Here is a 22,736-nt window from a genome sequence, read left to right as displayed (position 1 = left end):
ACCTCTGTAAGCCAAAAATACCCATGATTTGAAATGTCAAGTTACTTTTTGTTTTTTAAATCATAACCAAATAGTAAATGAGAAACTCCTAGATGGGCACAAAAATTCAGAACGGCCGCAGCTTTGGGAACTAACAATACTCATGGGGACCCAGAAGTGTGGCTCCTGCAAAAACTCATACAGCACCATTTTTCGATGAGTTGCATGGAATTAAAATTCAGTAAGCAGTTCCTCAAACTCTGGAGAGCCACACATTCTCCACCCCTGGTTTACCTGTTCAGTAGGTATCCCAATTTGCCATTACTGTTTGGTTCACCTGCCCCTTCTGTACTTAGGTTTCTGTTTTGATTCCTGTGTCTACATCCACCCACAGCCAACTTTGCCCACTCTGAGCCGCTGCCTGGATTTGTCAAAGCTGGATTATACAGAAGCCCACTCCCCTCCTGTTTGTTTTGTCGTCTTAAAACTGGGGGGAGGGAGGGAGTGTAAAGCATCAGAAGATGTCCTACTGCAAGGCAAAAACTTGGACCATAGATCAGGATTTCCCAAACTTTGATCCCCAGCTGTTGTTGGACTACAACTCCTATCATCCCTAGCCAGCAGGATCAGAGGTCAAGGATGGAGGGATTTGTAGTCCAAAAGCAGCTGGAGACCCAAGTTTGGTAAACCATGCTGTGTAGAGTATTGGGTTTTTTTGTTTGGGGAGGAAGTGGTGTAGTGGTTAAGAGCGGTAGACTCGTAATCTGGGGAACCGGGTTCGCGTCTCCGCTCCTCCACATGCAGCTGCTGGGTGACCTTGGGCCAGTCACACTTCTCTGAAGTCTCTCAGCCCCACTCACCTCACAGAGTGTTTGTTGTGGGGGAGGAAGGGAAAAGGAGAATGTTAGCCGCTTTGAGACTCCTGAAAAGGGAGTGAAAGGCGGGATATCAAATCCAAACTCTTCTTCTTCTTCTTCTTCTTCTTCTTCTTCTTCTTCTTCTTCTTCTTCTTCTTCTTCTTCAGCACATGCAGGCAGGCAAATGAAGACAAATTGCACACAGCTATGGAAAAGATAGTCTCTTGGCATCCCCTGGGAAATCTCAGCAACTGACCCCTTTCCTCTTGTTCATTCCAGGAAGGTGATCACACTGGAGAAGGAAGAGACTCAGGCCTTTGGCTTTGAGATTCAGGTGAGTTCAGAGGGAATCCCTTCCATTCTGGCTCTTAACCCAGGGAGTCCAGAATTCAACAAGGGTTCAGGTGTGTTGTGGGTTGCAACCCATGAGCTTTGAGTACCATTTTTTAAAAAAAGATATTTCTGGATCTGAAGTTTTTTAAGCTGTTGGATCTCAAGGAGCAAAAGGGCAATTTCCATCTTTAAACTCAGTAATTTGGTTTTTTTGGGGGGGGGTCTTTGAATCGGGCTACTCAGGCATTTCATCATGCTCTCAATTTCCAAAATCCATCTCTTCCTACCAATTTTGTAGTACCAATTTTGGGGAGGGGTGGGAGCAGCATTTGAAATTCACCAGGTGCTTGGTCACTTGCGACCAGGTGAAGATGCTTGAGAGCCAGGATGATGCCTGATGAGGATCCTTGGATCTGGACCGTTTACACACACTAACAACACATCCTGTAGAATTCTGGTTTTTTTATTTGCACAATCAGAACGGATTTAAGGAACCAAAAGGGTAACTGAAAAATACAACTTTCAGTTCTCTTAGTTCGATAAAGGTTCTTGAGGGGGTGAGGAAATACAACTTTCTAGCCGCCTGGCACCCAAATGGCAACTAAGGTAAAGGTAAAGGGACCCCTGACCATTAGGTCCAGTCGTGACCGACTCTGGGGTTGCGGCGCTCATCTCGCTTTATTGACTGAGGGAGCCGGCGTACAGCTTCCGGGTCATGTGGCCAGCATGACTAAGCCGCTTCTGGCGAACCAGAGCAGCGCACGGAAACGCCGTTTACCTTCCCGCCGGAGCGGTACCTATTTATCTACTTGCGCTTTGACGTGCTTTCGAACTGCTAGGTTGGCAGGAGCAGGGACCGAGCAACGGGAGCTCACCCCATCGCGGGGATTCGAACCACCGACTTTCTGATCGGCAAGTCCTAGGCTCTGTGGTTTAACCCACAGCGCCACCCGTGTCCCTAGAATGGCAACTGGGCATTCCTTTTTTTGGTGACTGCAACGTTGGTTCAAGAAAACATTTAGTACCTAGCTTATATATCTGAGTTTCTAACGCTGGCAAGGGGAGGTTTTGTCTTATTGTTTGCAGTGTGTTCATATATCCTGGAGCTGCTAGGAGGCAATTGTTCTTTGTTTGTATTTATCGACCTTGCCAGATAGCTCTCAAACTACAGTGGAACTTTGTGTGTGTGTGTAACATCTTTATTGAAATTTCAAAAATACATAACTATATGTGCACTAAACATGGTGAGACACAAACCAAAAAGAGAAACAGAACCCGTGCAGGAGGGGAAACAAAGGGGCGAGGGGGGAACCAAAAACTGTATATTTTGCAAGGTTGTTGTACTTCACCAGTTCTTAACCTATTACAGTATATTTGTAAAAATGGATTCTAAATATCATTGAATTTGTCCATGGCAAGTCTGCGTTTATATGCAAGTTGTTCATATGTTGCGAATTTGTCTTAAGTCTTCAATCCAATCATAGAAGGGAGCTGCATTTTTATTTTCCGAATTCATCAGGATGGGTAAGGGCACGGAGAGTCCATTCGTATTGTCCTTTCGTAAGGTTCCATGTGCTGGGTATATAATTCAAGAGGATATTTTGCTCTGTAAATGTAAGGTTGTTCCGTACAGTTCTGCTGATGGTTTCAGTTACCCTCTGCCAAAAATGTTTCAATATACGACAATGAAAAAACATACCGTATTTTTCTCTCTATAGGACGCACCCGACCATAGGAGGCACCTTGTTTTAGAGGGGAGAGCAAGGAAAAAAAATTCTCCCCCTCTCTGCTCAGCGCCCCTTCAGCGAAGCGGCAGGAGAAATGGAGCCCCTTCCATTTCTCCTCCCGCTTGGCTGAAGGGGCGCTGCACAGCTCTTCCTCTCTGCTGAAGCCGGGAGAGTCTTGCTCTCCCGGCTTCAGCAAAAGGAACCTGAAGCCTCCGGAGCGAGGAGGGAGTGCTCCCTCTGCGCTTCGGAGGCTTCGCGTTGCTATTGCTGAAGCCAAGGAGCCTGCATTCGCTCCATAAGACACACACACATTTCCCCTTAATTTTTAGAGGGGGGAAAGTGCGTCCTATAGAGAGAAAAATACGGTACGTTTTAGAGAAGCATTATCCCTATTGCATCTCTAACAGTTAAGCTATGGTGGAACTTGCACATTATTTGGGTGACTGCGGTCTGACCTCATTTTAAAAACCAACCAACTCCTCTGCTCCTTTCAGACCTACGGGCTCCACCACCAGAACACAAAACGGGTGGAGATGTTCACCTTCGTATGCCGTGTGCATGATGATAGCCCGGCCCAGGTAGCTGGCCTGAAACCAGGTAAGAGATGTCACGCTTTAGCATCTTGAACCTAATGGACTACTTGTGAGTTTTCACCCTTGTAAAACTCGCTTGCTTTCAAACGGGGTGGGCTGGAGAAACTAAGCAAATACTGATCAAAACCCTTATCCGTGTGGTGTTTGATCAAAAGTCAATGTGTCTAGGCAACCTAAGGCCCGGGGGCCGGATGCAGCCCAATCGCCTTCTCAATCCGGCCTGTGGACGGTCTGGGAATCAGCGTGTTTTTACATGAGTCAGGGAAGTTTTTAATATTTAATGCTGCACTGTTTTTAACACTTGATTGGGAGCCGCCCAGAGTGGCTGGGGAAACTCAGCCAGATGGGCGGGGTATAAATAATAAAGTAGTAGTAGTAGTAGTAGTAGAAGAAGAAGAATGAGTCCTTTTGCTTAAAATGCATCTCTGGGTTATTTGTGGGGCATAGGAATTTGTTCATATTTTTTTCCCCAAAATATAGTCCGGCCCCCCACATGGTCTGAGGGACGGTGGACCGGCCCCCTGCTGAAAAAGGTTGCTGACCCCTGCTCTAGGTAGCTTCTTGAGAAGGAAATAGAAGGCAAGAAACCTGGCGTCCACTAGAAATCTCAATTTATACTTCCATAACTCCTTTTTGTGGGGCAGGGCATGTTTTCCCCCCTCCCCCAAATTTCAGAAGTTTTGGCAGTTCTAGATACGCTGCAGAAATCCTAATGTAGGGTTTCCCAAAACTGGGTCTCCAGCTGTTTTTGGACCACAGTTCTCATCATCCCTGAGCACTGCTAGCTAGGGATGAGGGGAGTTGTAGTCCAAAAACAGCTGGGAGACCCAAGTTTGGGGAACAGGGCTGTGCCTGGTTTCAGGTTCTAGAGGGCCCTTGTGATTTGCCTTTTCTTCCCACACTTTCTGTCGAAGGCGCGCCGATTCGCTTCTTGCAGGGGCAGGTTCAAAGCTGTCGGCAGCCCCATAAGACAGCAGGCTGGGGGGGGGGGGAGGCAGAGCCAAGGGCAACGCGTGTGACTTTCCCCTCTACAATGAGCCCAGCTGCTCTTCTCCCCGGAGAGCTGATGTTGTGTTCGCCGGGTCACGTTGGCAGCAGGTGGAGTGGCAAGCTCAGGTGCTTCGCAGGGCTGAGCTGTGCTAGCATTGCTCCCTCTCCTTCCTTCCCGTTACTCCAAGGGTGTCTTTTACCCTTCTCTCTGCACTGCAGATGATTTTCAAAGGGCACATACATAGATCCAGGGTTCTGTGTGTGTACGACCTTCCACAAAAGTGCTGCTGTATGCGAAAGGTTAAAGGTAAAGGGACCCCTGGCCATTAGGTCCAGTCCTGGCCGACTCTGGGGTTGCGGCGCTCATCTCGCTTTATTGGCTGAGGGAGCCGGCATACAGCTTCCGGGTCGTGGCCAGCATGACTAAGCTGCTTCTGGCGAACCACAGCAGCGCACAGAAACGCCATTTACATTCCCGCTGGAGTGGTACCTATTTATCTACTTGCACTTTGACGTGCTTTCTAACTGCTAGGTTGGCAGGAGCAGGGACCAAGCAATGGGAGCAAGAATCTGTCCTCCAATTTTTATTATTATTTTATTTTAAGGTGGCATTTCTGTAGCCCTGAAGATGGCAGCATGATGTGTGAAAGTACCATATTTTTCCATGTTAAAGAGGTTTTTTAAAATTAAACTATCCTATTAAAATGTGGGGCTCATCTTATACACGGATAGTGCATCTGAGGGACGTGTTATATGTTCCTTCCGGGACCCGGAGACCCTCCGCGGCGATTGGGTGTGTTATTGGTGGCTGTGGCAAGGGTTGGGCTTGATTGGCTGTTGGTGCGGCAACTGGGCAGGCGAGGTGACAGTGGATTGGTGGCGTTTGCGATGACACGGGCGAGTGGCAGTGTAGGTCACGCGGGCGAGCAAGCGATTTTCCGCAATCCCCCCTAAAAAAAATATCTCCGCAACTCTGGGCATTTCCCATTTTTTAAATTTTTACTCCCCAAAAATAGGGGGTGTCTTATACACAGAAAAATACGGTATGTGGGCAGTGCCTGGTGAAATCTGAAATTGCAGCATCTCCCCCATTGTCTTGGCTTAGGCGTCTCTGCTCTTTAACAGGGCTCCTGGCCCATGACTTAGTAGAGCAGAACAAATTAAGCAAGAGAAGCAATGTTGCCCATTTGCATAACTTCTACAGGTCACAAGCTTCTGTTTACATCACCGAGTTTCCTGCCTTGGTGCACAAGCACAGCAGTAACCAACGGGGTGATCGCTAGATGCTATTGGACTACAGCTCCCATCATCTTTGATTGTTGGCCATGCAGGCTACAGCTGATGGGATTTATAATCACAGAGTTCCGGACTCCCATGGGTCGTCCATCCCCCTGCAATGCAGGAATCTCAACACGTGGTCCCCCATCCAGTTTGTAACCAGACCAGACCCTGCTTAGCTTTGCAAAAAGTGCTAGCAGTTAGCACATACAGCCCAGCCCAGATCTTCTAATGCCAAAGGGAGCCAGGGGTTTCTTCTTCCCTTTGCAGGCTTTGAAAATGACAGCCGCCTCTCTGGCTTTTTGTTAACGCAGGGGATACGATCACAGGCGTGAACGGGCTCAATGTGGAGGGGATACGACACCGTGAGATTGTGGAGATCATCAAAGCGTCTGGGAACGTGCTCAGGTGAGTGTGTGGGAGATTATTTGGGGGGAAGGGCCAGCCTACCCAGAAGGCATTGCTTGTCCACGGGGTGGAGAACCTGTTCCTAACCAGCCACCACTAATCAGATTCTTGCCCTGTCCAGGTTAGAGACCTTGTACGGCACTTCCATCCGCAGGGCAGAGCTGGAAGCCCGTTTGCAGTACCTCAAGGTGAGTGACGTGTGCTGGTCCCAGGGGGTTACCGTGCGGCGTGGTCCGAGTCCAGTCCGAGATTGAGGGTGCGGTTTGGAGGCTGTCCATCAAAGCTGAAGCTGGGTCCAAGGCAGGGAGTCGGGTGAGGTCAGGAACTCTGGCAGAAGAGCAGGACAGGGTGCAGGCAGGAACAGGCTACCAACAATGTTGCTCCCGCAACCTGGGACTGGGGCTGGCTGGCTTTTATCTGCCCCGAGGCATAGGGCGGCCCCGGTCCAAAGGTGACTCGCCTCTCCTGGCCTGGAGGCGAGCACTCCTCCTGCAGGAACTTAGTTCCCTCCACCTCTCTGCCCTGAGCCTCTGCAGCTCAGGAGAGGCTGGAGGGTTACCAGAACCAGAGGCAACCTCAGCTTCCCCTGCCGGGGCTGAGAGTGGAGCACCTGCAGGCAATGGGTCCTCCATCACCTCAGGAGCCAGAGCAGACTCAGCTGGTGCCTGCACCTGAGGATCCAGCACAGGTGAGGACCCTTCACGCTCAAGCCCCAGCCCCGGCTCAGCTGGTTCTGGAGGCGGGGACTCCCGTGCAGGCTGGGATTCCTCAGGTTCAGCCTCCGAGTCCGAATCCCAGGCCATCACATGACGTTTCCGTGAAGAACACACAGCAAAACAAACAAAGAAGTGTCAGAACTGGAGATGAGCTTGTTTTTATTGAAATAAGTCAGTCAATGCAAACACCTGGCTTGTACAACACAATACAAAACAAAATAGTGAAAATACAGGGAGTGCATGCAGCTGAATGGTTGGACTAGGATAAAGTTTGCAACTTTTTAGAAAAACGTAGTACAGTGGTACCTCAGGTTACAAAGGCTTCAGGTTACAGACTCCGCTAACCTGGAAGTAGTACCTCGGGTTAAGAACTTTACCTCAGGATGAGAACAGAAATAGCGTGGCAGCAGTAGGAGGCCCCATTAGCTAAAGTGGTACCTCAGGTTAAGAACGGACCTCTGGAACGAATTAAGTTCGTAACCAGAGGTACTACTGTACTCATCTTAATCTCTTTTAAGGCAACAGGAAAACTGTTCCCTTGTTGGCTCACATTCTGGTTTCCTAGTAAGGGGTTGGCTGCTGTCACCTGGCAAGGTGGGCTACATCTTTCCTCCTGTCGTTGACCCCAGGAGGAAAGACAGAGCCCACCCTCTGGGTGTAGGCATTTTAAATAAAAGCACACATTCTACTCATGTAAAAACACGTTGATTCCCAGACCATCCGTGGGTCAGATTTAGAAGGCGATTGGGCTGGATCCGGCCCCCGGGCCTTAGTTTGCCTACCCATGCGAGTCTAGCTTCTTTCTCCCTCAGCATGCTGGAGGGAATTGGCAACCCTGGTGGTTTTACTAGCGATATACTGCCTAGAGAAACCACCATCGCGGTCTGCCCCTTATTACTGGTCCCGGGCGATATATCTCCCAGGCCTAACATAGCAGGGAGCTGTAGTTTATTATTGAGAGGGACCCTGATGGCTTTTCCTTTTAACAGCAACCAGCGGGACCTCTTACATACAATGCAGGGCCTGTGTTGGTACCCAGCTGCGAATTAGTATTTTCCAGTGTCTTCTCAAAAAATGGGTTGCTGGGTCTTTGTGGCTGGATAGATGGATCCATCCATGCCTTCCTCATCCTCAAAGTGGGGGTGAAGCTCTATAGCCTATGTATACCTGCAAATTAAATGTGCAAGAATCAGACCTGGAGAACCACTTTTAGACAAGATTAATCAAGCAGATTTTGAAACACAAATGAATGCTGGCCTCTCTCTCCATTGCAGCAAACGCTCTATGAAAAATGGGGGGAGTATCGGTCGTTGATGGTGCAGGAGCAGCGCTTGGTCCGTGGTGAGTGACAAAGATACATTTGCGTAAACAGCACCTGGGCCAGTCTCCTCTGTTCTGGTACCCTCCAGATGTCATGCTACAACACTCTGGACCGTTGGTGATGCTGGTTGCGGCTGAGGGGAGTCCCAACAGCACCTGAAAGGTGCCAAGTCAAGGCTGATCTAAACCAGAGTTTCCCAATCTTGGGTCTCTAGCTGTTTTTGGACTACAGATCCCATCATCCCTAGCTACCAGGGCCAGTGGTCAGGGATGATGGGAACAGTAGTCCAAAAGCAGCTGGAGACCGAAGATTGGGAAACCCTGAGCTAAACCATTTCACAACTGCAAGGACGGGAAATGGCTGTTTTGAGTGCACAAAAAAAGTGTGCACCGACCCCTCTCGCCCTCCAGGCTTCAGCAAAAGCAACGCAACGTCTGCGGAGCGTGGAGGGAGCGCTCCCTCTGCGCTTCGGAGGCTTCGCGTTGCTATCGCTGAAGCCAAGGAGCCTGTATTCGCTCCATAGGACGCACACACATTTCCCCTTAATTTTTGGAGGGGGAAAAGTGCGTCCTATAGAGCGAAAAATACGGTACTTCTTTCTCCCATGTTCTCGTTAGTGGCTTTTGAATGGACTGGGCTTTGAAAAAGTTCTTTGACTGTGATGCACATCTGTCATGGATGCTTCAACTGAGGCTCTTGCATTGCCATAAAAAGGTAAAGGTAAAGGTACCCCTGCCCATTCGGGCCAGTCTTGCCAGACTCTAGGGTTGTGCGCTCATCTCACTCTATAGGCCGGGAGCCAGCACTGTCCGCAGACACTTCCAGGTCACGTGGCCAGTGTGACAAGCTGCATCTGGCGAGCCAGCGCAGCACACGGAAACGCCGTTTACCTTCCCGCTAGTAAGCGGTCCCTATTTATCTACTTGCACCCGGAGGTGCTTTCAAACTGCTAGGTTGGCAGGCGCTGGGACCGAACGACGGGAGCTCACCCCGCCGCGGGGATTCGAACCGCCGACCATGCGATCGGAAAGTCCTAGGCGCTGAGGTTTTACCCACAGCGCCACCCACGTCCCACAGCGCCACCCGCATCCCTTGCATTGCCATAGTCTCTTCCAACTCTGTGATCTATGTCCTTGCCCTGTGTCTGGAAGCGGTTGGAGGATTGATGGTGGCTAACAGATTGAGCTTGAATCCTGACAAGGCAGAAGTACTCTTTTGGGGGGGGGGACAGGAAGTGGGCAGGTGTGGAGAACTCCCTGGTCCTGAATGGGGTAACTGTGCCCCTGAAGGACCAGGTGCGCAGCCTGGGAGTCATTTTGGACTCACAGCTGTCCATGGAGGCGCAGGTCAATTCTATGTCCAGGACAGCTGTTTATTAGCTCCATCTGGTACGCAGGCAGAGATCCTACCTGCCCACGAACTGTCTTGCCAGAGTGGTGCATGCTCTGGTTATCTCTCGCTTGGACTACTGCAATGCGCTCTACGTGGGGCTACCTTTGAAGGTGACCCGGAAACTACAACTAATCCAGAATGCGGCAGCTAGACTGGTGACTGGGGGCGGCCGCCGAGACCACATAACACCGGTCCTGAAAGACCTACGTTGGCTCCCAGTACGTTTCCGAGCACAATTCAAAGTGTTGCTGCTGACATTTAAAGCCCTAAATGGCCTTGGCCCAGTATATCTGAAGGAGCGTCTCCACCCCCGTTGTTCTGCCTGGACACTGAGGTCCAGTGCTGAGGGCCTTCTGGCGGTTCCCTCACTGCGAGAAGCCAAGTTACAGGGAACCAGGCAGAGGGCCTTCTCGGTAGCGGCACCTGCCCTGTGGAACGCCCTCCCATTAGATGTCAAGGAAACAAACAACTATCTGACTTTTAGAAGACATCTGAAGGCAGCCCTGTTTAGGGAAGCTTTTAATGTTTAATAGGTTATTGTATTTTAATATTCTGTTGGACGCCACCCAGAGTGGCTGGGGAAACCCAGATGGGCAGGGTATAAATAATAAATTTTATTATTATTATTATTATTATTATTATTATTATTAATTATTATTGTTATTATTATTATTATTATTATTTTATTAACTGGAACCCTTCTTCCCTGCTAGGGATCGTGGTTAAAGACCCCAGCATCTATGACACCCTGGAATCTGTGCGTTCCTGCCTGTACGGAACTAGGCTGGCCGGAGGCCCTGCTGCCCCCTTTGGGGTGATGTTGCCAGGATCGGGGAGCACCTACAGCAGCGTGGGCTGCGTCAGCACCGCCACGGACGAGAGCGAGGATTCGGTCTACCAGACCTGCTTCTTTGACTCTGCCGACTCCCTGGACATTGCCCCCGCAGCCGCCCAGCCCTCGCGCCCGCGCCCAACGCTCACCCGCAGCGCCAGCGTCAAATGCACAAGCAGCAGCAGCAGCAATGGAGTCGCACGGTTCTGGGACAGATCATGCGACCAAAAGAACTCCGCAGCCGCCCCAAGGCCCCGGAAGAGCAAACCGGGGAGCTTCCGCAAGAGACTGCTCAAATTTATCCCCGGGCTGAACCGTTCCCTGGAGGAAGAAGAAAGCCAGTTGTAAAAGGAGATAGTAGCGCACAAGGGCATTTTTTTTTGTGGGGTGGGGTGGGGTGGCCGGCAGTCTCAGCTTTTATAAAGTTGGCTAGTTTATTTATTTATTTATTCGACCAGCAAAGTGGATTCAAGCACCCCACCGGGTTGGTTCTCGGTGGATTTGAGGCTTCCAATAAGATCCCAAGCACCAGCAATTGTTAGGCTGTGCCTCTCGGGATCCAGGTCGTCGGGCAGATCTGGTCACGAACCTTGAGGAGAGAAGCAATGGGGGTGGGGGGTGGGATTAGCTCAGAAGGAAACGCGACAAATTGTAAAGCCAAAGAAGTACGAGTGATCTGGTATTCTTTGTTCCGTGGAAGGATTGTGGTTTTTTTTTTAAGAGTTAGATTCTTCCACGGAGCAGGGTCAACCGAATCTGTGAATGCTACTCAGTTTGTTCCTTACTCTATTGAAAGGGTTAGGTCAGGTTTCCCAAACTTGGGTCTCTAGCTCTTTTGGGGACTACAAATCCCATCGTTCTGCTAGTTATGGATAATGGGAACTGTAGTCCAAGAACAGCAGGAGGCACAAGTTTGAGAAAACCCATGATTTCTGGAAGGGGTGGGTAGAACTGGGAAATTGAGTGCTCCTTCCAGCTAAGGATTAAAGATGGGGGCGGGGGGAGAGAACACAACAACTTATTGAGAGTTCAGGGTGGCCTGCAGACTGTGGGCTTTGATTTAGGACCTGGAAGATGTATTAGCGGAAACGGCATGTTGACCCTAGGGCATGAAGTAGCATTTGAGGTATACCTAAAAGGTAGAGTTAGAGGAGAGCCCAGACCTGTGATAAAAATGGCTTTTGGTGGGGAGGGGCTTTAAAAAAAGCTGCAGGATGTGGTATTTGGTGGCAGACCTTGAACAAAGGAAGAACTCGGGGCCCAGGGTCCTTCAGTATTGCGTCTCCACATCCCTGTGATATCTGTCCAAGTGTGAGAACTACCAAATTAAATTAGGCCTTGCCCCCCCGAGAGATAAAACTGCTCTTCCACTGGGCATGACTCCATCCCTGGTAGGCCCCCAAATATCTTGTCACGTACTGCAATGGCTTTTCTAATATCAAAAATCTGGCAGCAACGTATGGGAATCCCTCTTCCCGCCCCACCCCGGGGTTCTGTGCAATTGTGGTTTTTCTTTTGAGCTGCTGATCTCTCTCTTTAATCTCAGAGGAGGCCTTTTCCACCAGCCACATCCTGCCTGTCTCGTCACCTCAGGAGGCCGGATTCCTCCTCCAGTACTTTAAAAAAAAAGTTGATGCTTTTATACTTTTTGTCTCGATATTTTCTACAGTGGCTATTTAAAGGAGGCGAAGGGCTACTACGTTCATTGTTTTGTGTTCTCCCTGTCAGCCACGTTAAAGGCTTTCTCTAGCTACCAGGAAATAAGAGCGAAACGTCCGCTGAGGGACCTCAGTTTGGAGTTTGTTTTGGTTTTAGGCTCCATCTCCTCAGAGCCTTTAAGAGGATTCCTGTCGCTTGGCCTTCTGAACTACAACTTGCGGGGTCCCTGAGAAATGGAAGCCAGGCTGAGTGAATGTCTTAACAGGGTGGCGTTATTCCTGTAAAAGCTTTACTTCTCGTTCAAAGCAATGTTCTGGTTATAAAAGCAATGAAAAAGGGAACTTCTTTTTTTGCAACTCTAGCTCAACCTTATCTGAGGAAGTAGCTGCAGGAAGGGGGAGGCGGGTGACACGGCGTCAAGAACAGGCAAAGTTGCATATTTGTATCTCAAAAAGAGATGCCAAACCTTTAAGCTAGGACAGGCGGTTGCTGTTACTGAGTACACCCAATACATGCAAAAAAAAAGTGACCCAAGTAAAGGGGAGTGGGCTCTTTTTTACAAACATGCACCCATGGTTTCAGGTGTTTACTTGTTCTCTTTTGATAAAACATAGTAAAGACTTTTTGCAATCAAGTTGTGGTGGCGAGTCTCATTTTGCACCAAGTTCTCCGTGGTCTGTCTGAACTACCGTATTTTTTGCACCATAACACTCACTTTTTTTCTCCCAGAAAGTAAGGGGAAATGTCTGTGCGTTTTATGGAGGGAATGCCTAGGGGTGGCGGGGGGGATCTGCTGCAGTCGTGAGCAGAGGATCCATGGTTCCCCTTCCTTCCCTCCTCCGTAGCTCACTTTGAAACAGCAAAGCAGGAGAAGAGCCGCTGAGTGGGGAGGAGAGAGGGACAGAGAGCCTGCTTGCTTTAAAGGAGCAAAGTGGGAGAGGAGAGGAGCCTTCTCCCCTTATACCCCTCTTCATTATTAGCAGCATCCTTCTCCACACACCCCATGTGTGCTCCTTGTCCCTTGAGTGCTTTTCCTTCCCTCCCCACTTAAAATGTGGTTACAAAGCACGGATCCACATGGATCCTCAGGATTTTTGCATTGGGCTACTCAAACTTACTGTCAGATCACATGTCTGTGGCCACAGCATGAACCACAAAAATCATACATCCACTGTTTCGTTTAGAATATTTTTTTTCTTGTTTTCCTCCTCTAAAAACTACGTGCGTGTTATGGTCGGGTGCGTGTTATAGAGCGAAAAATACGGTAGCTTCCCTGAGAAACTTACCGTATTTTTTGCTCCATAAGATGCACTTTTTCCCTCCAAAAAAGTAAGGGGTGCACCCTATGGGGCGAATGGCACTTCGCAGAGAGGTAGAGCTGCGCAGCCCCCCTTTAGCGAAGCGGGAGGAGGAAGGGAGCCCCTTCTGTTCCTTCTCCGGCTTCGCTGAAGGGGCGCTGCGCAGCTCTCCCTCTCTGCGCGGTGCCTCTCCTGCAAAGGAGAGGTGCTGCGCAGAGAGAGAGAACTGTGCAGCGCCCCTTCAGCGATGCGCCCAGGAGAGTCTGCGCGCGGCTATCCCATAAGCCAGGACAGCAAGAGGGATCGCTACGCAGCGATCCCGCTTGCTGTCCTGGCTTCTGCCTTAGCCCCACACAGCCTCTTCCAGGCAGGGGGAGCCTTCATCCCGCTGCCCTGAAGAGGCTTGGCGCGGTTATCCCAGAAGCCAGAACAGCCACACGGTATCCCAGAAGCAGATCCCTCTTGCTGTTCTGGCTTCTGGGATTCAGAATATTTTTTTCTTGTTTTCCTCCTCCCAAATCTATGCGCGCCTTATGGTCTGGTGCATCGTAAAGGTAAAGGTAGCCCTGCCCGAAGGCCAGTCGTGTCCGACTCTAGGGTTGTGCGCCCATCTCACTCTATAGGCCGGGGGCCAGCGCTGTCCGGAGACACTTCCGGGTCACGTGGTCAGCGTGACGAAGCTGCTCTGGCAAGCCGGCACCAGAGCAGCACATGGAAACGCAGTTTACCTTCCCGCTAGTAAGCGGTACCTATTTATCTACTTGCACTTTATGGGTGCTTTCGAACTGCTAGGTGGGCAAGAGCTGGGACTGAAAGACGGGAGCTCACCCCTCCACGGGGATTCGAACCGCCGACCATGCGATCGGCAAGCCCTAGGCGCTGAGGATTTTACCCACAGCGCCACCCGCGTCCCTCTGGTGCGTCTTATGGAGCGACAAATACGGTATGTTTTCCAGACAGATCTTCAAACAGTTGCTGCTCCCCAAACCTGAGTAGTACTTATTATTATTATTATTATTACTTGTCAAACTTTTGACAACAGCCAAGCGCAGTTGGGCGTCAGGGGTTGGGAGAAGCACATGGATCTTTTCTCCTGCTGTCCGAGCTTTTGAGCCATCCCAGCTGGGTGCTGGAGGCCCACCCAAGCCAGTAATTCAGCATTTCCTCAGTACTGCTGAGTCCAAGCTTTTGCTTCCCCTGCGGGGTTTGGTTTGTTCCGTGTTCTGAGGCAGGGCGTGCCCCAGCTGCCTTGTTCTGTTCCTGTCCCTTGCGGTCACCCTTAATTGCATAGGGAACGGTCCTGCCTGGCCCAAAATAAACCCAGATCAGAGGCAACTCTTGTTTAACTTTGTAAAGAGCAGGTGCTATGTGGCCTCTCTATGGAAGCATTAATCACCCTTCCCCTTCGGCTAGCTGCTTCTACAGAGTTACAAGGCTGCTGCCGGTTTCTCGACTGGCTTTTAATAATAATAATTTTTATTTATACCCCGCCCTCCCCAGCCAAGGCCGGGCTCAGGGCGGCTAACAAGCAATAATAAAAACAAGTTGAATGCATACAACTTAAAAACAAGATTAAAATACAGTATTGAAACAGTAAAATGTTAAAATGCAGCCTCATCACAGGAGGAGAAAAGAATAAGAAAGAGGGGGAGGGAATCAAATTGGCTCAAATCCAAAGGCCAGGCGGAACAACTCTGTCTTACAGGCCCTGCGGAAAGAAATCAGATCCTGCAGGGCCCTGGTCTCATGAGACAGAGCGTTCCACCAGGCCGGAGCCAGTGTTGAAAAGGCCCTGGCTCTGGTTGAGGCTAATCTGACTTCTTTAGGGCCCGGGACCTCTAGGGTGTTGCTATTTATGGACCTTAAGGTCCTCTGTAGAGCATACCGGGAGAGGCGGTCCCGTAGGTACGAGGGTCCTAGGCTGTGAAGGGCTTTAAAGGTCAAAACCAGCACCTTAAATCTGACCCTGTACTCCACCGGGAGCCAGTGCAGCTGGAAAAGCACTGGGTGAATATGCTCCCATGGCAGAGACCCCGTGAGGAGCCTCGCTGCAGCATTCTGCACCCGCTGGAGTTTCTGGGACAGCTTCAAGGGCAGCCCCGCGTAGAGCGAATTACAGTAGTCAAGCCTGGAGGTGACCTTTTGAAATGCTCGTCAGGTCACGCAACACATAGGAAGGTAATGGTCTCCAAAGTACCGGTACTGTATGTCCTAAGCCGTTTTAGAGCTTTAGACAAGTACTCTGAAGTGTGCTCAACTTGAAAAAGATTGCCTTATCCCTGGAAACTGTGGGGAACAGAGGAAAAGGGTCTTTCTATGTGAGTGTCTGGAGGCGGTTGGAGGATGGATGCAGGTTAATGGATTTGGGTTAAATCCTGACAAGACAGAAGTACTATTGGGGGGGGGGGCACTCCCTGGTCCTGAATGGGGTAACTGTGCCCCTGTGTCATTTTGGACTCACAGTTGTCCATGGAGGCGCAGGTCAATTCTGTGTCCAGGGCAGCAGTCTACCAGCTCCATCTGGTATGCTGGCTGAGACCCTACCTGCCCACAGACTGTCTCGCCAGAGTGGTACGTGCTCTGGTTATCTCCTGCTCGGACCGCTGCAGTGCACTCTATGTGGGGCTACCTTTGAAGGTGACCCGGAAACTGCAATTAATCCAGAATGAGGCAGCTAAACTAGTGACTGGGAGCAGCTGCCAAGACCATATAACACCGGTCCTGAAAGACCTACATTGAATTGTGCTTGGAAATGTACTGGGAACCAAAGTGTTGGTGCTGACCTGTAAAGCCCTAAATGGCCTCAGCCCAGTATACCTGAAGGAGCGTCTCCACCCCCATCGTTCAGCCCGGACACTGAGGTCCAGCGCTGAGGGCCTTCTGGCAGTTGCCTCACTGCAAGAACTGAGGTTACAGGGAACCAGGTGGAGAGCCTTCTCGGTAGTGGCGCCCATCCTGTGGAATGCCCTCCCATCAGATGTCAAGGAAATAAACAACTATCTGACTTTTAGAAGACATGTGAAGGCAGCCCTGTATTGTAAAGTTGGTTTAATTTTTTATTATGTTTTTATATACAGCAGTACCTCGGATTACATATGCTTCAGGTTACATACGCTTCAGGTTACAGACTCCGCTAACCCAGAAATATTACCTCGGGTTAAGATCTTTGCTTCAGGATGAGTACAGAAATCTTGTGGCAGTGGCGCAGCAGCAGCAGGAGGCCCCATTAGCTAAAGTGGCGCTTCAGGTTTCAGGTTAAGTTTCAGGTTAAGAAGTTACAAGTTACAGTTTCAGGTTAAGAACAGACCTCTGGAACAAATTAAGTACGTAACCAGAGGTACCACTGTATCTTGGGAGCCACCCAGAGAGGCTGGGGCAAGCCAGTCAGATGGGCAGGGTACCATTAATTATTATTATTATAATATTATTATTATTATTATTATTATTATTATTATTATTATTATTATTATTTCACAATTTTGGGACTATCAATTAAAAGGCCAAGCTCCAAGCCCAGGACTAGGGGACTTGTGTCTAGATGCTGTTGGATTACAACTCCCAGCAGTCTAGTCAGTGGCCGGGATGATGGGAATTGCAGTTCAGTGACATCAGGAGGACCAAAGGCTTTCCACCTCTGGTGCAAGCCTGGGTAGATCAGTATGAGCCTTCACCAACATGGTTCCTGACAGATGTTTTCAACCACAACCTCCATCAGCTTCAGACAGTGGAGCTGATGGGACTTACAGTCCCAGGTACCTGCAGGGCACTGGCTGGTAAAGGCTGCTCTGGAGCCACAATTTCTTGGCCTACCCAGACCTGAAAGCAACTGAAGCTGGAACCATTCACATGATACATTTAATGATGCCACTTGTGGCTTCTCCCAAATAATTCTGGGAATTGTAGTTTAAGGGTGCTGAGAATTGTTAGGAGGCTCTTATTGCCCTCACAGAGCTACCATTTCAAGAGTTCCCAGTGAAGAGGAATTGGTGATTAAACCACTATGAGAATTGTAGCTCTGAGGGGAATATGGGTCTCCCAGAACTCACAGCACCCTTAAACTATAGCTCCCAGGCTTCTTTGGGGGAAAGCTAGGACGAAAGTGGTGCAGTGCTTTAAATTTGTGGTGCGAAAGAGGCCACCATTAAACAGGATTGGGTCCAATCACCGCCTAGACACTTGGCCAAATGTACACTCAAGTTCCATAACAAATATGGGATGTCAGTGTAGTCAATTAAATACCCTGCCTAAGAGTCAAGGGACTCTGGAGAGTCCCATGGACTGCAAGAAGATCAAACACACCAATTCTTAAGGAAATCAGCCCTGAGTGCTCACTGGAAGGACAGATCGTGAAGCTGAGGCTCCAGTACTTTGGCCACCTCATGAGAAGAGAAGACTCCCTGGAAAAGACCCTGATGTTGGGAAAGATGGAGGGCACAAGGAGAAGGGGACGACAGAGGACGAGATGGTTGGATAGTGTTTTCGAGGTTACCAGCATGAGTTTGACCAAACTGCGGGAGGTAGTGGAGGACAGAGGTGCCTGGCGTGCTCTGGTCCAGGGGGTCATGAAGAGTCGGACACGACTAAACGACTAAACAACAACAACAAAGGGTTATAAGAAAGTGATATAACCCAGCTTGAGCCACATAGGATACAAACGTGGTAAAATTGCTCTAGATGAAAAGAGAAGAGTCTCTGATTATAAGATTGCTTCTCCAATACTTCCAGAGCACCAACGGCAAAGTGATTATTTGAGTGTGTTTATATAATCTCAGAAGTGCTTCTTGCCAGTTTTTTGGGCCCTGTCCACCCATCTGCAGAAAAGGGCAAAAACCACATAAAACACGACTTTAGGAGCTCGTGACAAAAAAATCAGACAGTCAAAGGGGGAAAGGAAACTTTCCACATTAGCTACACTAATTCTGCTAAATGACAGCAATAAATCTTTATTTAGAAATGCTTAGAGTTCATTTTAGGGTGAATTTGCCTTAGCCAAAGAATTTCGTGCAGATTCTAATAAGTTCCACAGTGGCTCTTTTAAATGAATTAACAATGCAACTCCTATGTGGGCCTATGGGAAAGTATTCCCAACTGTGTTCAACAAGGCTACTCCCGAGTTTAGTGCAGTTAGGATTACAGACCCCAACGATAGCAGAGAACCATTTTCAAATAGTGTCCGCCAGCAGACCAAAAACGATCTCTTGCGAGAGGGGCATTCCCAGAGGTAGAGAAGGGACTGGCGCTATCAGCAGCGCTTAGCTGTAGCCCTTCGAAGCTGCAAATAGGAAGGACCTTTTCTTTCCTCCCAGTGCCCCCCCCCCCAATATTCATCCTTCTGCCAAGGGCACCCAGCAAACTAACTAATTGGCTGTGTTTCGGAGGGGTTGGGGGGGGCTGCTAAGGCTTATGCTTGATCCTGGGCATGGATTATTTGAATGAAAGCACACAGGCACACTCCCCATCTGTCACCTGGCAGGTTGAGACGAACTGTTCCACTTGTTCAGAGAAAAACACACATATTTAGCTGGGTGGGTGGGGAGCTCTCAGCAAAAACCCTTGCCACGAACAATCACCGTACATCTGGGAATAAGCACCCAGAATCCCAGGTTTTTATGCCCCCTACTGCAAGTCCCTTTCAATGCAGGGGGGGGGATCTGAAACTAACCCCTTCTATCTCAATTACACTGGTACCTTGGTTCTCAAACTTAATCCGTTCCGGAAGTCCGTTCCAAAACCAAAGCGTTCCAAAAGCAAGGCGCGCTTTCCTATAGAAAGTAATGCAAAATGCGTTAATCCGTTCCAGACTTTTAATAACAACCCCTAAAACAGCAATGTAACATGATTTTTGCTATCTAACAAGACCATTGATCCATAAAATGAAAGCGGTAAACAATGTACTGCAGTCACACAATCAATCAGTAGCTGAACTGGGCTCCACACAGTCATAAAAACAAAACAGAAAGAGCCGCAAAAACAAAAACACAAAATAAATAGCAAAAGCAGACAGACCTCAGCGTAACACTCAAAACGGAAGTGTGGCACTCAAAACGGAGCACATTCGGCTTCCGAAAAAAGTTCGCAAACTGGAACACTTACTTCCGGGTTTGCAGTGTTTGGGTTCCAAGTTGTTTGAGTACCAAGGCGTTTGAGAACCAGGGTACCACAGTAGTGGCTGCCAACTTTTCTGCAAGCCCTTGTTGCTCTGCCTTTAGTGACCAGCTGAAGATAGGCAGAAATCAGCAGGTGAATCTTTTTTATGTCAAAGACCTTAGCAGGTGCTAATTATTACTGCTTCTGCTGTGGAAAAGCATCAAAGGCTGATTTCTGCACTTCAATCTGTATTAAAGGTACAAGGGGCAGCCTTTGTTTTTTCCTGATCATCTGGGAAAACTAACTCCAATTAGTCCCTAGCTTCAAAATACAGCTACAGAAATAGGTAAGGTACCCCTGCCCGTACGGGCCAGTCTTGCCAGACTCTAGGGTTGTGCGCCCATCTCAAGAGGCCGGGGGCCAGCGCTGTCCGGAGACACTTCCGGGTCATGTGGCCAGCGTGACAACGCCGTTTACCTTCCCGCTGGTAAGCGGTCCCTATTTATCTACTTGCACCCGGGGGTGCTTTCGAACTGCTAGGTTGGCAGGCGCTGGGACCGAACGACGGGAGCGCACCCCGACGCGGGGATTCGAACCGCCGACCTTTCGATTGGCAAGCCCTAGGCGCTGAGGCTTTTACCCACAGCGCCACCCGCATCCCCTAGCTACAGAAATACCCCCCCAAAAAAAAAAAAAAAAAAACCAGAGCCTCAGTTTTGAGGAGGTCCCCTTTGCAAACTACCATCTGGAGGGGCAACCTTAGGCAGCAATGTACACATAACCAAAAACCTTGCACATCTAGAAATAATTAGCATTAGAAATAAGTACTGTAACTAGAAATGCAATATTTCTCACCATATTAGGGAAGGCTGCAATCCAGGGTGCAGGGTGTTGATGGGGAGCATCAAGGATCCTGCTCTGCATTCCTCTGCCATCTTCATCTTTAAATCAGAAACTTGTACCAGCAGGTCCTTTGAACCAAGGACTGTCCTTTAGAAATTGGATGCATGCAATGTCCTCTCTCTGCCTATGGACAGCCAATCCTCCTCCTTTGTGGATGAGCCCTGTTGTTAAATGGCAGCAACAGAAGCCCAGCGAAAGCAGTACTGCTTGGAAGCCACAGTTTTAATTTCCCACAATGCCTCTGACGTAGCATTGCTCTGGGGCATTGTGGGAAATTTAAAGAGCCCTTTCCAACCCGGGGTGGGGAATTGAAGAGCAGTCACCGCCAGTGGACTCTACACCAATGCTGTGGATCCTAAACCCTTCTGCGATGCTGCATAAAAAGACCAGGGCTATTTCTAAATAGCATTGAATTGCAAAATTCAGCTGTATGGGTATTCCCTGATTACTTGGTCATTGGTCACAGCTGAATGGAGAATAAGCTACATTGGAAAGAAATCTGCTTAAAGTCAAAGAACATTTAACCATGGCATTAATATCTGGGGTATGTGATCCAGCTTTGAGTGCTACTAGGAGTTTTTCAAATCAGTCCTGACAAATTCTCCTGTTTCACCCTTTTCAGGGGAAACATCCCATTGCACTTAGCTAGAATGCATTCCAGGACAGCGGCAGCCCTATATTTGGGGGGGGGGGGCTCCTGAAGCTTCAACTGCATTGGGGTCCCCTTTGCAACCAGCAACAAACAAGGCCAGGGTTGCCACTGTTATCTTCTTCCACGGAGTTGTTCCCTGACAGATCACTGCAACTTTACAACTACTGGCTCTCAGACTTTGGCGTTGTTGAAATATATACAACAAAGAATTCATCAACTTGAGTAGCATGACTCAAATTGGGTCTACTAAGGTAAAGGTAAAGGGACCCCTGACCATTAGGTCCAGTCGTGGCCGACCCTGGGGTTGCGGCACTCATCTCGCTTTATTGGCCGAGGGAGCCGGCGTACAGCTTTGATCCCATAATGCCCCGCTTTTCCTTAGGAAGTCCCTGTTTTCATCAGAGAAATGTCAGAAGGTTTGGAATAGGACATCCCCAGGGCTTTTTTTCAGCCAGAACTCACCAGGACTCAGTTCTGGCACCATTGCCATTGTAAGAGAACAAGGGAGGTTCATGGTGCGTTCTGGCACCTCCTTTTCTAGAAAAATAGCACTTTTTTGATTGGAGAAATGTTGGAGGGTATGGAAGCCATAGCTGGCAACTTTTCCCTTTTTTTAAAGGGAAATTCCCTTATTCCAAATAGGATTCCTCGCAAGAAAAGGGGAAAGTTGAGAGCTATGTATGGAAGCTTAAGCTTCATTTTAGAATCAGTTGAAAGGGACCTTGAGGATCATCTCGTCCAACTCCGGAAACCAATGTCCCCATTGTGGAAGGATGTGTGGATCCAGAATTGGCCTCCACAGTCACTTATGGACTCACTGTTAAAACCGTGTTTATGGAAGACAATCTTACTTGGCTACGAGAAGAAGAATGCAGAAATATGCAGCTGTCCCATAGTTTAAAGGTAAAGGTAAAGGGACCCCTGACCATTAGGTCCAGTCGTGACCGACTCTGGGGTTGTGGCGCTCATCTCGCATTATTGGCCAAGGGAGCCGGCGTACAGCTTCCAGGTCATGTGGCCAGCATGACTAAGCCGCTTCTGGCATATCAGAGCAGCGCACGGAAACGCCGTTTACCTTCCCGCCAGAGCGGTACCTATTTATCTACTTGCACTTTGACGGGTTTTCGAACTGCTAGGTTGGCAGGAGCAGGGACCGAGCAATGGGAGCTCACCCCGTCGCGGGGATTCGAAACACCAACCTTCTGATCGACAAGTCCTAGGCTCTGTGGTTTAACCCACAGCGCCACCCGCATCCGTCCCCTAGTTTAGTTTATACTAAAAAAAGTAGTATAAACACTGATAACTGGGAAAGACTGGCCTGCGAGTGCTCCAGTTGGAGAACAGCCTTTACCAAAGATGTCATGGGTCTTGAAGACACTTGAAATCAGGATGAAAGGGAGAAACGTGCTAAGAGGAAGGCACATTTGGCAAACCCTCAGTGTGATTAACTCCCACCTGGAAACCTATGTCCCCACTGTGGAAGGACGTGTAGATCCAGAATTGGCCTCCACAGTCACTTACGGACTCACTTATAAAACCATGTTTATGTAAGACATGGGTAGGCAAACTAAGGCCCAGATGTCGGATCCGGCCCAATCGCCTTCTCAATCTGGCCAGCGGACGGTCCAGGAATCAACATGTTTTTACATGAGTAGAATGTGTCCTTTTATTTAAAATGCATCTCTGAGTTATTTGTGGCATATAGGAATTT

At 49.1% G+C, this 22,736-nt stretch overlaps 1 protein-coding gene and 1 long non-coding RNA gene across 5 annotated transcripts in view; one reads left to right on the top strand and one right to left on the bottom strand.

Annotated features, from left to right (window-relative positions):
• The window catches only part of TAMALIN (trafficking regulator and scaffold protein tamalin), a 39,657-nt gene extending 26,938 nt beyond the window's left edge, over window positions 1–12,719 (top strand). Inside the window, exons 3-8 of the mRNA XM_077923922.1 lie at window positions 1,116–1,170; window positions 3,391–3,493; window positions 6,072–6,165; window positions 6,287–6,353; window positions 8,156–8,222; window positions 10,308–12,719. Of these exons, the coding sequence (XP_077780048.1) occupies window positions 1,116–1,170; window positions 3,391–3,493; window positions 6,072–6,165; window positions 6,287–6,353; window positions 8,156–8,222; window positions 10,308–10,774 (853 nt within the window). The 3' untranslated portion in view covers window positions 10,775–12,719. The remainder of the gene's footprint in view (window positions 1–1,115; window positions 1,171–3,390; window positions 3,494–6,071; window positions 6,166–6,286; window positions 6,354–8,155; window positions 8,223–10,307) is intronic.
• The window catches only part of LOC114586731 (uncharacterized), a 58,037-nt gene continuing 43,180 nt past the window's right edge, over window positions 7,880–22,736 (bottom strand). The window contains exons 5-7 of one of the 4 annotated variants that reach the window (XR_013391763.1): window positions 20,326–20,441; window positions 10,576–10,747; window positions 7,880–8,048 (exon numbers count right to left, since the gene is read on the bottom strand). This is a non-coding gene — a long non-coding RNA (uncharacterized LOC114586731). Of the gene's footprint in view, window positions 8,049–10,575; window positions 10,748–16,821; window positions 19,146–20,325; window positions 20,442–22,736 lie in introns of those variants that run through there. The other 3 variants (XR_013391765.1, XR_013391766.1, XR_013391764.1) reach the window with 3 other exon arrangements.

This window comes from Podarcis muralis, chromosome 2 (assembly GCF_964188315.1).
Source record: "Podarcis muralis chromosome 2, rPodMur119.hap1.1, whole genome shotgun sequence".
NCBI lineage: Eukaryota > Metazoa > Chordata > Lepidosauria > Squamata > Lacertidae > Podarcis > Podarcis muralis.
This window is presented reverse-complemented; position numbering and strand designations above follow the sequence as displayed.